Source organism: Lissotriton helveticus, chromosome 9 (genome assembly GCF_964261635.1).
Source record: "Lissotriton helveticus chromosome 9, aLisHel1.1, whole genome shotgun sequence".
In the NCBI taxonomy this organism is placed as follows: Eukaryota; Metazoa; Chordata; class Amphibia; order Caudata; family Salamandridae; genus Lissotriton; species Lissotriton helveticus.
The window spans coordinates 889,133,612-889,155,942 of record NC_136070.1 but is presented as its reverse complement, the minus strand read 5'-3'; the positions used below and the strand labels follow the sequence as shown (position 1 = coordinate 889,155,942).

At 42.7% G+C, this 22,331-nt stretch overlaps 1 protein-coding gene across 1 annotated transcript in view; it reads left to right on the top strand.

Annotated features, from left to right (window-relative positions):
- LOC144783032 (olfactomedin-4-like) overlaps nt 1-22,331 on the top strand; it is a 57,703-nt gene that overhangs the window by 17,854 nt on the left and 17,518 nt on the right. Inside the window, exon 3 of the mRNA XM_078662216.1 lies at nt 13,745-13,957. Coding sequence (XP_078518342.1) covers nt 13,745-13,957 — 213 coding nt within the window. The remainder of the gene's footprint in view (nt 1-13,744; nt 13,958-22,331) is intronic.

Genomic DNA, 22,331 nt, shown 5'->3' with positions numbered 1-22,331 from the left:
ACAGATAAGACAGGAGCAGTCTTATATGTCAAGTTCTAAGTCACATTAGTATGAGGCACCCACAGTTGATAACAAATTTACAAAAAACTGCTAAATACAAATGTTCTTTTTACATACAACTTTCCATTTCAAAAGTGGTCAGAGGTAAGTGAATACTAGAATCATGTTAAAATTTATACATTTATTAAGTTTGGTTACATTCAGCAAAAGCAAAATTTATGCAATGTTTACAATTTCATTAAAAACAACATTTAGTCTTAAAAACAAGTGAAAGTGCAATGTAATTAAAAACAATAGCGAGAAAGCACAGAGATTGTCGACGCGGCGTTTCGGTGAACTAGCTTGAACACCTTCTTCAGGACTATGCTTTGTTAGGTTAAAAACAATTTATTACTTATTTGTATCAGGAGGATACTTGGTCCTTTTCAAATTGGTATCTGAGCTCCCTTTTATTTAGAAAGCAGATTATTCTGTTTACCCGACATCGGTAGCAGAATTTGATCCAATTTCTTCCTTTGGATTTTAGGTTCTTAAGTTTAAAACCTTATGGACCCCTTATAGGACGGGTGTAGTTGTTTGCTGCGCTTGCAGGCTGGAATTTAAAGCTTTAACTTCTGCTTGTCTTTATCTTTAGCTTCTGCTTATTACATCAGTGTTACTTCTAATATGTTCCACTCCCTGAGGGCTCTTAATTTCCTTCCAGGGAATTTCCTCTCGAGGTACTGCAGACCTGCATCCACTCCGTCCTGTGCCGGGATCGTAACCTAACAAAGCATAGTCCTGAAGAAGGTGTTCAAGCTAGTTCACCGAAACGCCGCGTCGACAATCTCTGTGCTTTCTCGCTATTGTTTTTAATTACATTGCACTTTCACTTGTTTTTAAGACTAAATGTTGTTTTTAATGAAATTGTAAACATTGCATAAATTTTGCTTTTGCTGAATGTAACCAAACTTAATAAATGTATAAATTTTAACATGATTCTAGTATTCACTTACCTCTGACCACTTTTGAAATGGAAAGTTGTATGTAAAAAGAACATTTGTATTTAGCAGTTTTTTGTAAATTTGTTATCAACTGTGGGTGCCTCATACTAATGTGACTTAGAACTTGACATATAAGACTGCTCCTGTCTTATCTGTTCACAATAACCAGGAAAAGGGAAACCTTTGTTTTTATCGACAAAAGGAAAGCTGCCACGCCAGGGACTCAAATCTATCTCGCACCATAGGAAGGTTGAAGCGCTCCATGGGCCCACTCGTCTCCACAAACACTGAGGGAGTTGACACGGTGCTCTCGTAACAGCGCAATTGCTCTCTCTGCCCCCACAACTGCATTCCTCCAACATGAGCCGTCATCAGAGCTTCTTCACTGGAATCAAGTGCTTACTTAGCGCTGAGTTGCCTAAGCATGGCAGGGCAGGATCCCAAGCCCTGAGAAATACCTGGGGCAGAGGACAGGGCCCAGGCAGGCCAGCACGCAGGGTCCTCTAGCAGAGGGGCAGCCTTCTCAGCCACCCAGCAGGCAGCAGGTAGTCCCATGCGGTGGTACCTCCTGGCACACTACACTCTGGCAGTATCTTCTTCCCCAGTAAGCACACTGCAGCACCACACATGGGGTCACACCCCTCATACTTATCCCACAAATGTATTTGTTCCCCGGGCTCTGCTCCCGGTCCAAACCAGTTCTGAGGGGCACTACAACATTTGTTTACCGTGCACAACAGTCCCCATTGACAGAGTAGCTCCTGGCCCCAAGACACACCACGGGGGGGGGGGAGAGCCAGCATGCTACAAGGCAGGCACAGACCTATTCAGGGTCAGGGACTACTCCTCCCTCTACTCAAATACAGAACTGCCTATTCAGCCTAGCGCTGACTCCTCACCCAGCCCCTCTGGAGCCACTGCACCTCCCCAGTCACTATCACTCCAGAGCAAGACATGCAAAATGCATCAGGCAGGCACAAAGACACATAGGACACAGAAATGCCAGCTTCTAAAAGTGGCATTTCTAAAAAAGTGATAATAAATCTGCACACACCATTACGCAGCATTTATTACCACTATTCCAAACATACCAAACTTGATCCCTCTGCTCCTCCCAGGTCAGGAATTACCACTGGAGCACATATCAGGGAATCCCCAATGCATTCCTATGAGAGGGCAGCCTCAGAGTAGTGAGAAACCCAAATGGCTGTTTGTTGCTACCAGGACATGCCACACAGTTAAGGCACACGTCCTACATTTAACCTACAATGAACCCTGTCCATTGGGCTAGCTAGGGCCTACCTTAGGTGTGACTGAAATGTAGCAAAAGTGGAGTCACAGAGGTGGCACCTACTTTACGTGTCACGTCACAGCGGCAGTATACAGTGCGCGCAGGCCCTGCAATGGTAGAGGCCTGAGACAGGTTTGAAAGGCTACTTTGGTGGGTGGCGTAATCAGCGCTGCAAGCCCACCAGTATCATTTGGTTTACTGGCCCCGGGTATATGAGATGCCCCTTTACTGGGGACTGATAGGTAAATTCAATATGCCAAACAGATGTAGACCAATCTTACCATGTTTACCATAGAGAGCACATGCACTTTACACTGGACAGCAGTGATAAAGTGCCCAGAGTCCTAAAACCACCAACACCAGGTCAGAAAAAATACCAGGAGAAAGGCAAAAAGTTCAGGGATGACCCTGCAAAAAGGGCCAAGTCCAACAAAGAGGATCCCCAATCCATGATAACAGTAATTTTATACCTGTTGACTCCGCCAATTTGGCTCCTATCACTTTAGATGAAATCAAATCTGCCTTAAATAAAAGTGTAAATGGTAAGGCCCAATGTCCTGATGGGTTGCCCATTGATATTTTTAAGTCCAATATAGACTTTGGGTCCCCAATTATATTAAGAGCCTGAAATGCTACAACTGGAGGTGTACTGGCTGCAACCTGGGTGGAAAGTGTCATAGTCCCAATCTTCAAGAAGGGAGATAGAGGGTACGCAAAATGCTACAGCCCTATATCCCTACTTGACTCAACATCGAAATTGATGGGCAGAATCCTTTTAGAAAGAGTAGAAAGCTGGGTAAGTGAAAATAACATTTTAACAAAGTCTCAATATGGATTCAGAAGGGGTACAGTGCGTCAACCTCGAACTGTTGATTGGTAGATATACCCTTGTTAAAGAAGGCCAACTACACCTTTGTTTTTTAGATCTTACAAGCACATTTGATTTAGTTAACCATGCAAAACTATGGCAGACTTAATAGGGATTAGTGCCCCAAATCATATTATAAGTTACCTGTCACAATTGCATGCCTTACTAACTTCAAAAGTTTGATATAGCCCTAAAGGTGAATGCACCTCTCATTTTAGAGTCCCTCGTGATATAAGGCAAGGTGGTTTTCTTGTACCACTTTTATTCTTTCTTCACATTGATAATGTCGATATATCCTTGCAAAGTTTGAACGCAGATGCCCACAGAGTTGGTAATCGTGTTGCGCCAGCCCTTTTGTATGCGGACGGCGCAGTCCTGCTATCAAGGACAGCAAATGGGCTCCAATGTTATATTGAAAACTTTGCACAATGACATGTGGAATAGGGAAAATAAAGAGTAGAAAGCATCACATAGAAGGTGTACATAGAACATCATCTTTTTCATATTTAGGACTTCTTTTTAACGGAAATGGATGTTGGGGAGCACACATCGACCTTTGCAAACTGAGATTTATACAAGTAGTTCAGGCCATTTTTAGATTTACCAATAAAATTAGGAATAAACCAGTCAGGGAAATGTTGACCCTATTTAGGAGTAAGAGCCTCACAGGTACATGTTATGGTGCGGCAATGTGGGGGCCGGCAAATCCTACTTCACTGCAAATACAAGAAAATACGTTTTTAAGAAGGCTTTTAGCAGCTCGAAATCCAACCCCGTCGTATATAGTCCATAGGGAACTGTCAGTCTCCCATATTCGTGTCTACATTAGCACAGCAGCTCTTATGCTCTGGCAAGGAATTTGGACTAAGGAGGAGACTACATTTATGAAGGAAATAATAATGGACTGCCTTGCCCTTGAATACTGCAAAAAAAAATCCCTTGACTGCAGTACATTTAGAAACTTTTAATCAAGTGTAAGGTGGATGTGGATTTCAAAGATCCCATGCTTATTCAGAACTATAGTAAAATGGACCTGAAATTGAGGCTAGCAAAATCAAGAGAGTGCTCAAGAGATGCAGTAGCAAGTTCCAAACAGAATATTAGATTATATTGTGAAGGTCCACTCTTAATGGGCATCCACCCATACCTCATACTAATAATACATTTAAAACATAGGTTTTACCTAACAAGGCTACGTTTAGGTACTCTCCATAACCTGATTGCATTCCCTACAATGGGCAAATGGAATTGTAACACTCCAAACTGCCCTTGTGATGGAAAGCCACCACAGACTACATTGCATTTTATAATTTGTAGTATTTTTAATAGAGATATTAGGATGCACGTTTTACGATCCTTATTTATTGATAATAAATTGTATTTTTATAAACCTGCTTTTAATTATATCTGTAGCTTAGAAAATGAAAAAGTTTGTATTGCAGAAATTGCTTTTGTGCAAATGGTAATCAGCAGAAGAAAAGACAATTCCCATTTGGAATCCCTAACATATGAAAAAACAAGCATTTACAATGCAATAGGTCTCGCAGCATTAAAGTTTGAGTTATTGGCACTGTGTATGACAATGTGTTGCATAACATTTTTAGCAAACTTTGAATTGGTGAGCAGTGAGAGTGTGTGCAAGAGTATGCTGTTCTTGAAAGCAGTGTGGTAGAGAGTGCAGGAATTTGGATGACCTGAGCAATGTGGATGATGCACCTCACGCACGGGGCTGACGCAGGTATTATTCACACAGCTCTGATGATGCACCTCAGGCATGGGCTCACAGCTGTTATTATTCACACAGCTCTGCTGATGCACCTCAGGCACGGGCTCACAGCTGTTATTATTCACACAGCTCTGATGATGCACCTCACGCACGGGGTTGACGCAGTTATTATTCACACAGCTCTGATGATGCACCTCAGGCACGGGCTCACAGCTGTTATTATTCACACAGTTCTGATGATGCACCTCACGCACGGGCTCACAGTTGTTATTCACACAGCTCTGATGATGCACCTCACGCACGGGGCTGACGCAGTTTTTATTTACACAGCTCTGATGAATCACCTCAGGCACGGGCTTGAACGGCTGCACAAGCTTGAAGAGCTCAGACTGGCTGATGGGATGAAAGGCTTAGAGACATCGCTCTCTGCTGCAGAGTGAGTGCAGAGGGAGTGTGAGTGCAGAGTGACTGCAGAGAGAGTGACTGCAGAGTGAGTGACTGCAGAGTGAGTGCAGAGTGAGGGTGAGTGCAGAGTGTACATAGTATATGAATGTGTGATTGGTAAACAAATTTGTATGGGGTTTGTATGTTTTCGAGGGCGGGAGTGCAGAGTGAGGGTGAGTGCAGAGTGTACATAGTATATGAATGTGTGATTGTAAACAGATTTGTATGGGGTTTGTATGTTTTTGAGGGCGGCAAAAATAAGATGGATTTGACCTGTCATCACTATTGAAATGTGTCTGTGTCATTATTCCATGTGTATGGGGGGCTGGGGCCCAGACCCATTACAGTCAAGATGCTGAAATATGAATGTTTATTAAAGCGTACGTGTAAGTGACAGTATTCTAAGCAAACAGAAAACAAAACCTCGCCTTAACAGTAGGTACCAGAAACAGGAGAAACTGACGATGCCCTGTGCTCCACATTGAAAAGAATATAGCAATTTATGGTGAGAATGTTCTTAAAATTATAGAGTGTAACTCTTTAAAAATGGATATGTTGTCAGAGTCACTCAATATGTCTGGAGAAGCGAAGAATCGGCCGGGCTGCTGTCAGGAGTATTTATTCAATAATGAAGCAAAAGGGAATGGCAGCTGTGGGATTTGAACCCATGCCTCCATAGAGACTGGAGCCTGGAGACTGGAGCCTAAATCCAGCGAATTAGACCGCTCTGCCACGCTACCACACTTCAAAGAAAAGTAATGTTTACTTCAGGACACCGATAGGATGCTGAGGTTTGATAAACAAAGCAAAATGATTAAACCACTGTAAGCATCAGATACACAAGTTGAAGGAGAGCAATAAAAATGCCTCACTGGAGAGGAAAAGGGTGGGTGCCTAGTGTGCAATGGTTACTCACAAACTGCACAACCCTTCTTCCAGCCAATCGAGTCTCCAAAAATTTACGTAAAGTACACAACTTTAGAGGTTTGTTCAAAGCAGTTTAGAAACATCTGCTCTAAAATAGTCCTGACTTGATAATATTCTAAGCAATAGCGCATACTGCTGGGATAATTTATTACGTCACAACTTCATAAAGAGTAGTTCATTAAAAAGTTAAGCACCAAGTTCCACAACGGAGAAGCTCATATATTGAGTGCTTCTCCCCCGCCACCCTCCATGAGACAGCCGCCTGAGCCTCCCTGCCCCCATAATGCCAATGTGCTTCTCTTCTGCCCTGGTCGTACTACCTCCACCTGGACTCTCCATGTCACTTCTCTCCCCCCCCATACCCCCCCGCCGACCCTCTTAATTACTTCTGCCTTCCAAGCCAGCCTTCCCCGTTTCCTGTTGCTCTCCCCATGTCCACCCCTGTATTAAATTGCATTTGTACTACTTTGTTTCTTTTTCTTTACAGATCCAACTTGGATCAGTAAATAAAAAAACCACATTTGCATCATTTGGTAGGCACATTCAAGAGAGGGGCGAGCGAATGCGCTGGTAAGAAAGGAAAATCACCAAATGGCCATTCAGTGTAATGCTTGATTGGGCTGGTAACAGGGTCGGAGCCTCAATCCACTGCGTGCAAAGTCGGTCAGGTAGGAGATTCCTGGGGAAGGAAATACGGGAGGTCTGCCAGTTACTTGCAATAATTGGGAAAGGAGAACGAGGGAAACAACATTAAGTCTAAGGTTAAAAACAAGGGTTGCTTACTGTGGTGAAGTCAATTCGAGGGAAGGAGTGAATCCGAAGCCAGGAAAGCCGCTAGGATCAGCGCCGGGCCACCACATTTGTGTCTGGTGCAAACTGATGTCTCAGGAGGAGTCTCAACTTCAACATCAGAGAAAACGAAACCTATCGTGGGGCGGGACTTGCGTTTTCTGAAGCACGTGCCCACGGAGTGCCTGGCCAGAGGAGCGGTGGTGACGCGGGGCTCCCATGCCCAAGGGAGAGCCCCAGGGAGGCTGAAGAAGTCCGGAGTGGCGGTAAGTGGGCCTTACTTGTAGGGGGGTGGCGGGGGTCTCGTGCGCTTGTATGTGTGTGCTAGTGTGTACGGCGGGGGGGGCTCAGTGCGCTCGTGTGTGTGTGCGCGCGTGTGTGTATGTGTGCGACAGCGGGGGGCTCGGTGCGCTCGTGTGTTTGTGTGTGCGCGCGTGTGCGATGGCGGGGGGAGCTCGGTGCGCTTGTGTGTGTGTGTGTGCGCGCGTGTGTGTATGTGTGCGACGACGGGGGGGGCTCAGCACGCTCGTGTGTGTGTGTCCGCACATGTGTGTATGTGTGCGGTGGCGGGGGGGTGTCTGTATGTGTGCGCATTGCAAGGGAATTGTGGCCTGCTCAATGGAGCGCACGTTCTCGTGCGCGTGGCCCGTTCCAATCGCTTTCTTGGAGAGGAGAGGCACGCTGCCAGGTCCTGTCTCCTGGAAAGCAGAGTCGCTAACAATAGGTCTCTGGCGAGACAGCGCTTCGCGCTGTAAACGCCACGAGACCTAAGAACTATGTGCCTCATTTATGAGGCCGTGAGTCACTTTTACGCCGCCGCTGCGTCACTTTTTGTGACGCACCAGCAGCGTAAAAAATGTGCCTTGTGGCACCATATTTACAAAGTGACGCATCTAGGTAGATGCGTTATTTGTAAACCCCTGCGCTACATTATACCTACGCCAGGTATAATGGATGCAGGGGGGGGCGTTCTGACGCAAGAAAGGGTCATAGAAGTGATGCAGTGAAATCTATAAGATTTCATTGCGCCACTTCTAGGACACAAATGAGTCAATTTCTTACGCCTGCCTCACAGCAGGCGTAAGACTGACGCAGGCCCTTTCACATGGGGCTTGCCCCATGTGAAAGGCCACATTGCTGGAGTTGCGTCACTTTTGTGACACACTCCAGCAATGCGTAACTTTTGCACCATACAGATACGTCAGAAATTCTGACGTATCTGTAACTCCTTGCGCCATGATGCGTCATACTGTAAATATGATGCATCATTGGTGTCGCAAGGTGGGCGCAGTGAAAAGTGACGCATCGCTGTTCTCACGCAGCGATGCGTCACTTTTCATAAATGAGGCCCTAGGTTTCTTTAGTAAAGGTCGATACATTGTTTATGAAATCTTTTTAAACTGTCCCAATTTTAATACCTGTAAAGCATTTGAACCATTTTACGATCTTTTTCAAATTATGTGTGTAATTACGTACTGTATTTTGTGTAATTTGTAAACAATTATTATGACCAATAATGATGAACTTTTTTAGAATGATTATGGTTGTATTGTATAAACAAATATTATGACCACTAGTAATGAACTTTTTAGAATGCTTTTATGGTTGCATATTATATACCAAATAAAGCTTGAAATTGAATGGAAAATTGAGCACACAGGTTACTTTGGCCTATTAAAAAAGGTTACCCCGTCCCATCCTTAACATGAGTTAGTACTCAAACACCTTTCAATATCTTAATGTAACAGGCACAGGTTACTTTATGGTTATAATAAGATATTGCTGACGAATTAAAGGCTATGGTCATGATTTAGAGTTAAAGGCTATGGTCATGATTTAGAGTTTGGCAGACAGGTTATCCCATCTGCCTGGTTACAAGTGCATTCGGATATAATCAGGGTCACTAGAATTATGAGGTAGGCAATGGCCAAATTATACTGCAGGGTTGATTAATTTATGCAGCAAGAAATGGCTAATTATGTAGCATATTGCGGCATACTGTGATAGTTTAACTTCATTATTTCTTCATTTTTCAGTCAGTCATGTATATTTATTTCGATCACAAGGATCTTAAAAAGTACACTGCGCAAAACTAGGTTAGAACAACATAAAGATAAAAGTTTAAAAATCATTCTAGTAAAAGCTCAAGGCTACCATAAAATACAATATAAAAATTTAAAACAGGGCTCAGTTCAGTTCAAAAGTAAGTTTATTTAAACCATTTGGTCTTGAAACCACAGCACATACATTATCATTTAAAAAAGTCTACACATTACAAAATCATTTTCTTAAGCAATAAAAATCATAATATCCTTAAAACTTCATTCCTACCAATTTTAAAACCACTAGTTTCATTTTAAATTGCAAGGCACCTTGCTTCTCTTAAGCCTCTATTAGACCAGGGAACCTATATACAACCTGCATATATTTCCCAATGGCTATCGCAATATCTAAATATTCCATATCAGCGAAAAGCTCCCATGCTTGTGAACGCGCCCTTACATCATACTTTAAAACAATCGGACGAAGTAGCAATTTACGTAAATGTAAACATTTCCGACAGTGTAATAAAATGTGTAAATGTTACATTTCATCCCTATATTACACATACATTTGCCATCTTGTTGAATTAGGCCAGATTTTATTGCACTATTTATTACGGCCGGGTTAATACCGATTATAATCCTTGGTACTTCCATTCTTAACCAACGTTTCGGTAATGTGTCTAGGTAAGGATAGCTTATATCTTTCTCCCAGCTGTTACTCATAAATTTTACAGAGTCTTTCTTACTCAAATACTCTCTGTCTGTTGCTCGCGACAATTCTTTATCCTGCATTTTAGGTACACTGTTTGTTACATTGATTTGCAATGTCTTTGGAAAAATTACCACATTCAGGTGGTCACAAATGGTCTAAAGTTTGCATCTTGTGGCTTTAGCCCACTTTCGCTCACTGGATTGAATCTCTTTCATGCACCATTGAGACACCTTTGTGACCTCCCCAAGACCCAAACGATTCCAAAATCAGAGTAGACTTAATTGCACCTGAATGTTCCACGCAGTCAGGCCTAGTTCCAGTCTAATTGCCAGGATCATTGTCGAGCTAGGGAGAGACAGTAAAATTTTAAGCATTTCCCTTCATCTTTATCCCAGGAGCTTTTACCATCAATACATAAGATTTCTGAACCATATTGGAGTTGGGGAGGAATCATTGCTTTGTAGGCCGTCAATAGAGGTCTATGGGACATCTCACCATAACTATGATTAAATATTTTCAGCCTACATACCGCTAAGTGTGCTTTTACTTTCTGTGCCTCCAGGAGCATGCTCCACTTCAAGGAATTTGTAAACCATATCCCAAGGTATTTGTTTTCATTTACAATGTCTAGTTTAGTTTGGCCCAGGTACCAATTAAACTTCAAATTTCTCTTCCCGAAACACAACATTTTTGTTTTGTCCATGTTTACTGTAAGTCGTTTTGCCTTATAGTATTTGCTGAATATATTCAGCTTCCTTTGTAGCCCCACATTGGTTTGGTCCAATATGACTAAATCGTCGGCATACAGCAAACAGGACAAATGCCTTCCATTTACCTTTGGGCTTGCCCCTCTGGCAGACCCCAAAATAAGGGGCAAATCTGCTAAGAATATTGCAAAAGGAAGGGGAGCCAAAACACAGCCTTGCCTCAATCTATTATTTATCGCTATTGCAGGTGTTGGGCCACCAGAAGTATCTTTAATTACCTGCGCCCAATTTTGGCTATGCAACTCCTGAATTACCAACAAAAGATCTGCAGGGACCTCATAGTTTCTCAAGGCCTCCTACAAACACTCCCTATCCACCAGATCAAAAGCTGCGTGGAAGTTCATGAAGCAGCAATATAACTTGCCCTGCTGCTCCATGGACTTCCGCGCCACAGCCCACAGAGCAAAACAGTGATCAACAGTAGAATGTCCTTCCTTAAAACCTCCCTGCTCTATTGGGACTATCGACCGCTGCTCCACCCACTCCTTTAATCTACCAATTAAATTCATACAATACATTTAAATTGCTGGGTCCATAGTGCATACCAATATTTGGCCAAGCCAAAAACTACTACCCTACGTGTGTCAATAAGCAAAGATCTCATCACCTCAAGGCAGTGTCCAGTGCCAACAAATCTACGCAATGGGATAATCCACTTTCCCCTCAAAGATTTGTATTGGGGACAAAACAAAGGTGCACAATGGATTCTGAACAGGTTTTGCAGCATGGGCATAAGTCATCGCTGGAGACATTACTGCGCCACTTGTTGCTAAACAATTTGGTGCGTAAGGTCTTATTACAGAATTGTATGAATAATTTATGCACCGAGGGGGAACGATTTCATCAATAGTGACCTCATAGCTTGGAACTTCATTAGGTCAAGCATTCGAGGCCTCTTGTATATACTTTAGTATATATTTTAGTATATATACTTTAGTATATACTAATATGTGTATGTACTTTGTGGGCTCTGGAGATCAGCCCTAGGACTTGTCTACTTCCGCTTAGGGACTTTTTTTCTGTTCAACTGCCTCTATTTAACTGTCTAGATAGAAAACTACCAGCAGAGGTCAGTAAAATACAAGAATTGCTTTCTGCTGAGGGACTTTATTTTTTTATTTTTCTGGCAACTGCCTCCATTTAACTTTCTGAATAGAAAACGACCAGAAGAGGTCAGTAAAATACCAGAATCCCTTTAGCATTCTCTAGAGTCCATTCCATAGAATTTGTCTTCCACAAGCACCCGTGGACAATAATATTTTTTTCAAATCTTGCATTTTCAATGATATGACCACCGAAGGCCCTGCTTTTAAATTAAAAACAGAGCTTTGGACTATACCATTTACAGCTAAAAGGAAATATTTCTCTCCATGTGTTCCCATATCTGGCGTGTCACGCAGTTTGGTGCTTACTTTCCCTCCATGTTAAAGAACAGTAGATGTTTCAGCACCCAGGTTAATGTGCTACATAGCCAAATACATAAAAGGTCCCAAAGGCGAGACCGATTGCATTGCAAATGCTTGTTTTAAGACAGCAGCAGCATGCGCATCGGAGCACAGCTGGGAGGAGCGCACAGTACCTCTGCAGCGGGCACAGAGAATGAGGGGGACGGGGGGCAGGGCTGTGTTTCCAAGGAATGGGCAATGCACATGAGAGATGTAATGTACAGGACCCCCTCACGCTTCCAAGCATTTGGTTTGCTGCATATTGTTGGAAGGAGACAGTGGTGCACGTGGAACCTTTGAGTGCACAGACTTGAATAAAGGGTGAATGGACTGATGTATGCACACACCTGGGGAACGCTGGATTTGCCTCACCGGCGGTGAGTCAGTTGTGCAATGGAATGTGATGAGCTGGAGAATCCTGCTCTGTGCAAATGATGTGACATAGAGATGACATGAAAGTCCTATTTCTTCCATTTTTGAAGATGATGGATTTGCAGGTGGATTTCAGTCCTCGTTTCTGTTCTATTCAAAAGAACACTTTCTTACCCTATTTATAAATGCTGGTCTTGATTTCTCATATTTAGAGGCGCAGTCAATCTAAAGCATTGGCGGCTCCACCATGGGGCGTCGCCCCACTGCTTTCTCGCAGTGCGAGAAGGCAGAAACATAAAATGGTAAAACTAACATTTTATGTTTCTGCTTCTCGCAATGCGAGAAATCAGTAGCGGCTAGTTGTGGGAGAGCGTGTGGGAGGTCCCAATTGAGGGTAGGGGGAGTGGCTTGCCCACTGTTGTGGGTATTGACTGTTTGGACGGCCCCAGGGCCGACCAACCCAGTCATGCACACTTCCCGCTTTTTCTAGGTAGATAGGTAGTAATACATGTAATAGCTGGGATGTGCCATAGACCCCTACTGAAAACCAAAATGCAGAGTCTCTCTAGCAGTGATGCAGTATTTTGCCGCAGAGTGGGTGACATCATGTTGGTGCTGCCTGTTTAAGTTGGTTTGGTCAAGGACACATACTGTTTGCAGTGCTTTGCCTGCTGTCTGGCTCTGGTGCCTTGTCATCAGACCTCAGAGTGGTTGACACCTTCCTGCTTTCTCAAATTTGCTTGAAAATGCACCATTTGCCCACTCTTTTTTCACCTGTAGGTGGTTCAGGCTCGCTCGCTCGCCACAGTGAAGCACCACAATTGTTTTATGCTCACCACTTTCAAATTCACCAGCCGCCACTGAAGAAAGTGCCTCAGGTTTTAGCCTCTCAAATTTACATCTTTCATTGCAGGACAGGATATTAATCATTCGCGAATTATCATTTTTTTCTACAAATCCATTATTGAAGCACTCTAAGTCTGCATACTTTAAGGATTGGAGAAGGGCAGGCTCAAAATATGCAGCTGATATTTAATAAGGATTTGCTTCCAAAGCAATTGAAAACATTTGATTTGATTAAAGGGTGCTTTCAGACACTGATTTTCTCGATGGAGGCAAACATTTTTCCCGTTTATTACCCATCTTCGATCTGGGACATGATATATCATGTTCACCCCTTGAGCAGCACGGTAATTAATAAAACATGGGGGGTGGGGGGATTATACAGGAAATATAGATCTCTGCAAATATTCAAAGAACTATATACTTTGTTGTGACCTACTTTCCGATTCTTGATTACTAATAGGGTTTCCATGCACTAGATTGTGCCTTCTCTCTCATTTATGTGACCTGTCCCATATTTTTGCACCTATAGATACAGAGCTACCGGAGCAGCTTTAACTTGTACCTGCAGCGGCTCCAGAACTTGACCCGCAGGGTGGAGGTGATGGAGTTGGGTGGTGTCTCATACACTGAGCTGGACTTCGAGTTACTGAAGGTTGAAATCCGGGAGATTGAGTCACTTGTGACACAGCTGAGGGCGTCCATGGATGGCAGCAACGTCATTGTGGAGACACTCTACACCGAGGTACTTTACGCTTTTCAGCTTTTTTCTATTCAAGGCACAATTTCCGTGGTTTACCAACTATGTATCTTATTATAAATATTGGCAATCTCACTAGAAAACTGGAAACCATCCTTCATGTAGAATGACATCCACCAGTACTTAGAAGGCACAATGAACAGGTGGGCTTTGTGGAGAGGAACTTAGAGGACACATGGGGCCCGATTCATTGAACAAACTTAAGACAAAATCCTAAACTTACTACCATTTTGCTATTCACAGAAGTTAGGATTTTGTCTTATGTTTGTCTTAAGACAGACTTAAGACAGACTTAAGACAGACTTAAGTTAGGATGTTTTTTGTTTTTTTTTTATCCTCATTTGTGTGCGTAGCTCCAATCTACCAAAACCAAAGAGAAAACCACCACAGAGCAATAGGCCGACTAGTCGTGTATTGTGCCAACTCAGCTTGTAGCTGGTAAGGGAAATTGTAGGGCGCGAAACGAGGCCAGTTCCACTCAGCACTTTATACGGTGACCAATCTTAAACCAGCTTAGGATGGTATCTCAGTTGATAGTGCCCGATTTATCGAGACCCCTTTGGTACCAAGACTGTAATCTTGATATCTTGATAGCCAGGATGGGCAGTGCACACGTTAATCATAGGACCTGGGGGAAAAAAAACAAAAAAACCCAGGTATAGTCACGACTATCCAAGCATCGCCCAAAACGCTCTATTATTTAGATTTCCTGTCCTGGCTAGGTCAAGTTTGGAGATTTGAAGAAGTGATGTTCGCCATTCATGCACTGTAGGTGGTTGAGCATCTTTCCAGTGCCTACAAATCTCCCTACGTGCAGCAAGTATGGAATAGAATGTCAATTTGGTTGCAGAATTGCAGATTTTATTTCTCAGACCAAAGATAACTAGAACCAGGTCTATATTGACATATTCACCCAAAGATTGTGATAACTTATACTTAATGGCTTCCCAAAATTCTGTTAGATTTGGGCATTCTAAGAACATGTGTGTATCCGTGGCTTCAATTAACCCGCATCTCGGACATTTAACTGGACCTGTTGATGAAAATTTAGTTAACCTATAGGGAGAATAATATGCCCTATGTATAGTAAAGAGGTGGTTCCTACGAAGCCACGAAGGTTTAACTAACTCCCATAACAGTGAGCAAGAGGCGGTCCAGAGCTCATCTACATCTAAGCCTGGCATTAATTCTGCCCACAGTGTAGTTGGTAACTGGAAACTGACATCCATTTCATCTATTATTTTATTATACCAACGTGAGATTTCTTTTTTTGCCACTGGGCTGTCCAATAGGCAAGTGACCAAGTCGCTAAAGCCGCCTATAGATTGCTTGTTACGTCTCAATGGCGGGTCTTTATATGACTGAGCCCAGCTGGAAATCTGGATATATTTAAATCTTGACAACCCAGGACCTACTTTATTGCTAAGATATTCCCATGGGAGTAAAGACCCGTCCATAAACAGGTCGTCCCAACAATGGATATCAGCTTCTAATAGCGAATTGTTTAAGGCATCCATTGTCCATAAGGGAGGATCGGGTAAGTTCCATATTGGAGCCTTTGCAGAATAGTAGCCGATCTTTATCGCTTGCCTAATTTTATACCACGTGGATACAAACCCTTTTAGAACTTTCAATTTTATCTTTTTAAAAAATTTAGGATCACCGAACTTAAACAAAAAACTGGCGTGATCAACTCCTTCACATTCCAGTAGCGTGGAGAAAAGCGGGCCCATCCCTGTAGATATAGGGGTTTTAAACAACATACGCATATGTGATAATTGGAACGCCCATGCGTATATTTGAAGGTCTGGGCCAGCCAGCCCCCCCTTCTCCCTACGACGCCTAATTTTTTTCCAAGAGATTCTGGCACTTTTATTATTCCATATAAAGCTAGTAATCGCACTCTGTAGTTTAGAAATTAACTTAGGATCAAAATAAAGTGGTATTGTGTTAAATAAAAAAGAAATTTTCGGTAAAATGCTCATCTTCACCAAATTAAGTTTACCCAAAATGGAGAGTGGAAGGTGAGACCAGTCTCTCATAAGTTTCCGGCACTCTGCAGCCACTTTATTAAAGTTTAGAGAGGCAATAGCGTCAATGTCGTTAACTATATTCACCCCCAGATAGCGAATTTGGCTTTTTAATGTCCCATTGTTATTCGTTCTGTTACAATTCCAGGACATTGACTCTGTCTTAAGGGCATTAATTTCATACCCTGACACTTTCCCAAATGTAAGGGCCTGTTCAATTATCTCTGGGTATGCCTCTTCATAACTTGTGGAAAAAATCATAATATCATCTGCATAAAGTGCCACCTTTTTATCCCAGCCACCAAAAATAAAAGGTTTAATAAGTCTATTGTCCCTAAGAGTCTGAGCAAATGGTTCTATATATATGTCAAAAAGGAGGGGGGACAGGGGACAACCCTGTCTGGTTCCTCTCATTACCTTGAAGGGCTCTGTCAAGCCACCATTAATTAGCAAAGAGGCAGATGGATTACGGTACAGAAGCTCTATGGTCCTCCGAAATCTATCCCCGACGTTAAACCTCTTCAAAGCCTCCGATAGGTATAACCAATTCACCCTATCGAAGGCCTTGGTGGCGTCAAGGGTAAGAACAACCAGTGGGATTTCCTCCTTTATAGCAATATCTATTGAGCCAATCAATTCATATGTAAGTTCACCAAGCTGTCTCCCTTTAATAAACCCCTTTTGGTTCGAAGCTATGATATCCGGAGCTACCCGACTGAGCCGATTCGCTAATATAGATGTAAAAATTTTGTAATCGCCATTTAGTATGGAGATGGGTCTGTATGAGCCACAGTCAGAAGCGGGTTTACCAGGTTTCAGGATGAGGGTTATAGAGGCATTATTCCATGACTCTGGTGGTAATTCGCCTTCTCTAAGAATTTGGTTGAACAAAATGGCCAGCACTGGTGCGGCCTCCGAGACAAGTTTTTTATAGATCTCGCAAGGCATCCCATCAGTACCTACCGCCTTTCCACTCTTAGCTTTCTTAATGGCCTCCTCAACCTCTGTTATGGTTATTTCTTTATCTAGTGAGCATGATTGCTCCGTAGTTAAGGACGGAAGAGATATACCTTCAAGCCAGTCAATTATATCACTCATTTTGGGCTTAAGATCGTCTTGGTATATAGACTCAAAGAAATTCCTAAAGACTGCTCTAATTTCCTCATCCCTGGAAACGGTGCCCTGCGCTGATGTGACTGAACAAATATTGTTACGGACCCGGTCAGATTTTGTTTTCCAGGCAAGTAATTTCCCTGCCCCCTCTCCATATTGCTTGCCTCCCATCTCTGAATAACCCGCTTCTCCAGAACTGCTGACAATGAAAGCTTCAACCTATTCAATTCAGCTTGTTTGATGGTAATGATTTGATTATCTGTAGGAGTAGTGTTATCTATATCCCTTTGTAGAGTCAAGATATTTCTTTCGATGGAGGTTACTTCGTCTGTATATTGTCTAGCACGATAGACTACTTTATTTTTAATAAGGCCTCTTAATGTACTCTTGAAAGCGTCCCAAATTATTCCAATGGGGGCTGTATCCTTATTAGTACTAAAGAAGTATCTTGTCTCTGATTGTAAAAAAGTAATATCTTCTGTCGAAAAAAGAAGAGATCTGTCAAAGGACCATATTCTAGTAAGAGGTGTCGAAGTCAGTTTTAGATCTAGCACTACTGCAGAATGATCGGAGAGATGTATTGGATTGTACTGTATTGCAGTAATATTATCAGCTAAAGCTCTACTTGTGAGAATAAAATCAATTCTGGATCTGTGTCTATATTTCCAGTTTCTAAACGAGAATTCTTGCTTTGGACCCTCTTTGAATCTCCAAATATCTATGTAATTGTATTGGTTCATTAAACCTAGTAGACAATTTCTAGATTTAGAGATGGTTTTCTGCCTACTATTAGGGGATTTATCTAAAAGTGGATTCAAAGTTATATTGAAATCCCCTGCTATAATCACAGGGTCTGGGAAACTAAGTAGGTGGCTAAAAAGTGTTTCCAATGCTGAGGGGTCATCTATATTGGGGCCATAATATCCTACAAGAGTTAGCTTAGTGTCACCTAGTTCTATTGCAGCAATAGCCCATCTCCCTCCGGTATCTACTTTCTGCTGTGTTAGTTTAAATATCACAGATTTTTTGAATATGATCGAGACCCCCCGTGTGTTAGAACCTTGTGTTGTTGAGATAGCTGATTCTATCCATCTATTTCTACGAACTAGATCGAGCATCTCACTCTCGATTAAGTGCGTTTCCTGGAGGATAATGATCCCCGCATCACAGTCTCGGAGATACTGCATAATTTTGTTAGCCCGCGGTTTGGTGCGGAGACCATTAACATTCCAGGATAATAATTTTAATTTACTCATTAGGTTGTAAAAAAAAAAAAGTAGATTGTTATGGCTGACTTTAAAAAGAAGTAACTGGAAAGTTCAAGAGAATTGTTATTATGTGGCTTAAGATGAGAAGAAAACATAGTGTTAAGAAAGTTATTTACACAAACCGATTGGAGCTCTTTTTTTGAAATATAGTTGTACCCCCTTACCCCCCCGTTCCCTCCCCAACACCCACCCTGGGAAAACCCCGTACTCACCAGCCGGAAACCTTCCGGAAGTAAGTGCCCCTAGCTCTTCCCCATCTTGTCACCTCGTGCCTATTAGTATCTACAATGTGACTCGCCATTACCTTCTATGTTTAACTTAGGTGCGAGTAATGTAAGTGTTGCTGTTTGTTTTTTTATTTTTGTATTTATTGTAGTTTTTTTTTTTTTTTTTTACCACACCCATTTTTTTTTTTTTTTTTTTCCCCGCCTTTTATTTTAGATTTTTCCTCTATGGGACCTCATGAAAACTACCTAACAATTATGATGGGGATGTTCTAAAGACCTTATGTCTAGAAGTCAATAACAACCTTAACTCGACTGATTGTATTTGAGATTATTTCCTCGGTATTTGAGATTGTTTGAGATTATATCCTCAGTACATAATATCACACTCTTTGTTTATTATTGCCAAGAGACAACAAGAGATCATCTGCAGCTTGCACTGATCTGACGTTGTGCATTTTGTTATCTATCATGATTTTAAGGGATGCAGGGAAGCCCATCTGTACTGTCGCGCCAAACTTGCGGAAAGCATCCATCCTTTGCCCAAGCTCCCATTGTTTATTCAAGGTGAAACGGGACAGATCAGAGCGAATCTGAAAGTTATAGCCTTTGTATGATTGTGACTTGAGCTTAAGTGCCTGGTTCAGAATTTGTTCTTTTAAAGACTAGGTATGAAAATTAACGAGAATTTTCCTGGGCTTAGTCCGCTGGATGTTACGTCTAAAAGGATCTCGGTGTATGCGCTGAATATCCGCTGCTAGCTCCTCAGTGGATTGAGAGAGACCCAGTGTTTCTTTTAATAAAGTAGTTATATAACTCTTGATATCCGCACCTTCACTCCCTTCAGGAATATTCAAAATGCGTATATTACTCCGCCTTGCATTATTTTCTAAAATCTCCATTCTTTCGGAGAGGGCTTGTTCTTCTTTCCTAAGCTTTACAATGTCTTCGGTGGTGCCTTCTGCTCTCATTGATATTTAGCCCACTGTCTCCTCTAGAGCTTGAGTTCTTAATATCAGGTTGCCTAATCTTTCATCAAGAGACTCACAAAAAGTTCTTATCTCTCTCTGGTTAGAGGCTGACTCGGCAAATCCTTGTTTAATCTCTGCAGATAAGGCCGCAAACATTGCTTGTACAGATGCTGCAGATATTGTCTCAGCGCCTGAAACAGCCACATCACTTAATTCTTGAGGCGTGCCCAAGGAAGTTTCAGTGAATATTCCAGCCTCAAAATTATCTTCAATGTTGTTGAGAGAGCTTACGACTGAATAATTTCTACCATTCACTGAAGGATTAGGTAATAACATTTCATCCACTACCATTAAATTTTCAGCATCTATTGTGCCTTGTTCCGCTGTATTTTTAAGTTCTGAGCTCTCTACCTCAAGCTCCGCCAAAGGGATCTCCACTACTTGTGTAGTATGAGACAGATCAATGCTAGCAGCTTGATTTTCAACTAAAGTAGTTAAGGTCTTAGGTGGCAGATCCGACTCTTTGTTTTCCATGGTCTCGAACCCCAATTTGGAAGTATTACTGCTGGATTGGACTTGGTCCCTCCCAAGGCTCAAAATCTGAGGAATCACCTTGAAATATGAGCGCAAAGAGGGGGTTACTCTGGGAACGGGAGCTGTAGAAGGTTTAGCTTTAGCACGTTTTCTCCCCCTTTTTGCTTTAACCTCCACTGAGAGATATGAGGATGTTTCTAGGTCTAATTGTGGGCTTTTCCCTGTCTCTGAAGCCTTCTTATCAGCCTCCTCTGCAACGTCTTGCAATGTGCTCTTTCCTCTCTTTCTGCGAGATATTGCGACCCCCACTAGGTCTTTTGTTTCACCCTTCCCTCTTAGCTTCCTGACGGACTCTGAAGCACTCATGTATGCCTGAGTTTGGCAGAGGGAATCGTAGTAAGCTCTGCTTTCAATCCGCTCATTCACACATTCTTTACTTACTGTGACTGATTTGGAGACCCCGTCTTTTAAAGTGACGCTTATGTACCAAAGAGTAAAATCCTCGTGCGGTTTGATAACTGGTGAAGCGTGAGGACCGGTAACCAGATTGCAGGGAGCTCCGTTAGTGTTGGTTTTGACAGCGCCGTAGAGAGCTTGGGTACGTCTCACTCTATGCAACTCGGCGGCGGCTTGCCTCCACGGATGCAGCGCAGGTGGAGACTCGCAAGGTGCTGGGCGTTCACCTCCTCGTTCGCCGCTGCGGTTACTAAGACTGCCGCGCCCTGCCTTCTGACCGCTGCTCCGGACCACAGCAACTCGGCACATCGAGCGAGGTAATACGATATCGTTTTACACGATAAAAAACTTAAGACCAAAACTTTACAAATTGAAAAATGTTGACGAGTCAGTTTCCTCTAGTTTACCGACAAGGCATCTGCGGGACAGGACGGAGCGGAGCACTGCAGCAGTCAGCCGACTGCCGCCATGTTTTCCCCCTCCTTAAGTTAGGATGTTGTCTTAAGTCTGTCTTAAGACAAATTTAAGACAAAATCCTAACTTTTGTGAATACCAAAAGTAGGTAGTTTAGGATTTTGTCTTAAGTGAGTTCTGGGCTGAAGCACAAAGGTTGAGGAGGAGGTAGGTTATTTCCAACAAGCAAATATTTCCACAGAGCAGATGGGAGATTTTCTTTCAAGGCCCTGTCATCCTGTGCATCATCAACTCGGTGGCAACTTCAAAACATGCTGAAAATCTCTTAAAACCATAAATTACAACACAACAACCAAAGCTCTAAAACTGAATTCATTATGATGTCCAAATAAAAATAAGTTAATGCGAGCTGGTTATCAGGCAAATGTAGCACCATGTTAAAACTGCACGGCCCTGTGTTAAAAGTTATTCAAGTCAAATCATTCATTGTCTGGATCTGGCGACTGGAAACAGGTGTTCTTCAGTAGTGGACCTGAAGAGATGCCGTTCTACTAGGCCTGGAAGAAATCTACATTACACTAGAATCATTTAGGGAATTTTGTGTCACGCTTGTGACACAAAATACTCCAAAATTGCATGCAAAAAAATAGCGCTAAATGATGGTTTTGCATTTCACGTAATTATGTAAAGCTATGTGTTTCATTTTCTTCACATTTCACGTAATTACATAAAGCTATGTTTCATTTTCTTCAAATTTCACGTAATTATGTGAAAGCAAATTAATTATATCAATTTCACCCTCCCCTACCCCTTAAGGGACCTCCGTTTACTAGTAATAGGCATGCAGTCCATCTGTGGTGCAGTTTAAAGGCTCATATGTGATCCTTAAACTGCACCACCGCAGGACCACCAATGCACATCCCTGCACGGAATGGACTGCTAGGCTCATGCCATGGAGGAATGGGGTGCATGCACATAGGGGCACAACATGTGCCCCCCTACATGCACCCACATGCACATGGCCAAGAGGGGGCCCTGTAGGGCCTCCTTTCTTTCCTCATACCCAGCGATTTCATGGAGTAAGAACCTCCATGAGACAGCTGGCGGTGAGGAAAGTAGCAATATGCTTGGCGGTGCTGCAGGGTATCACCAAGCATATTGCGACCTCATGACTGCCACGCCACCACCAGGGATCTCTGATCACTGACAGTTTCAGCAGTCCCACGGTGATCCAACTGCCCAAGTTGTAATTCGCTGGTCAGACCGCCGGTGCAGCAGTGGCCAGATCGCCACCAATGTGCCACCACAGGTTTGGCGATCCACGGACACCCAAACTCAAAATCAGGCCA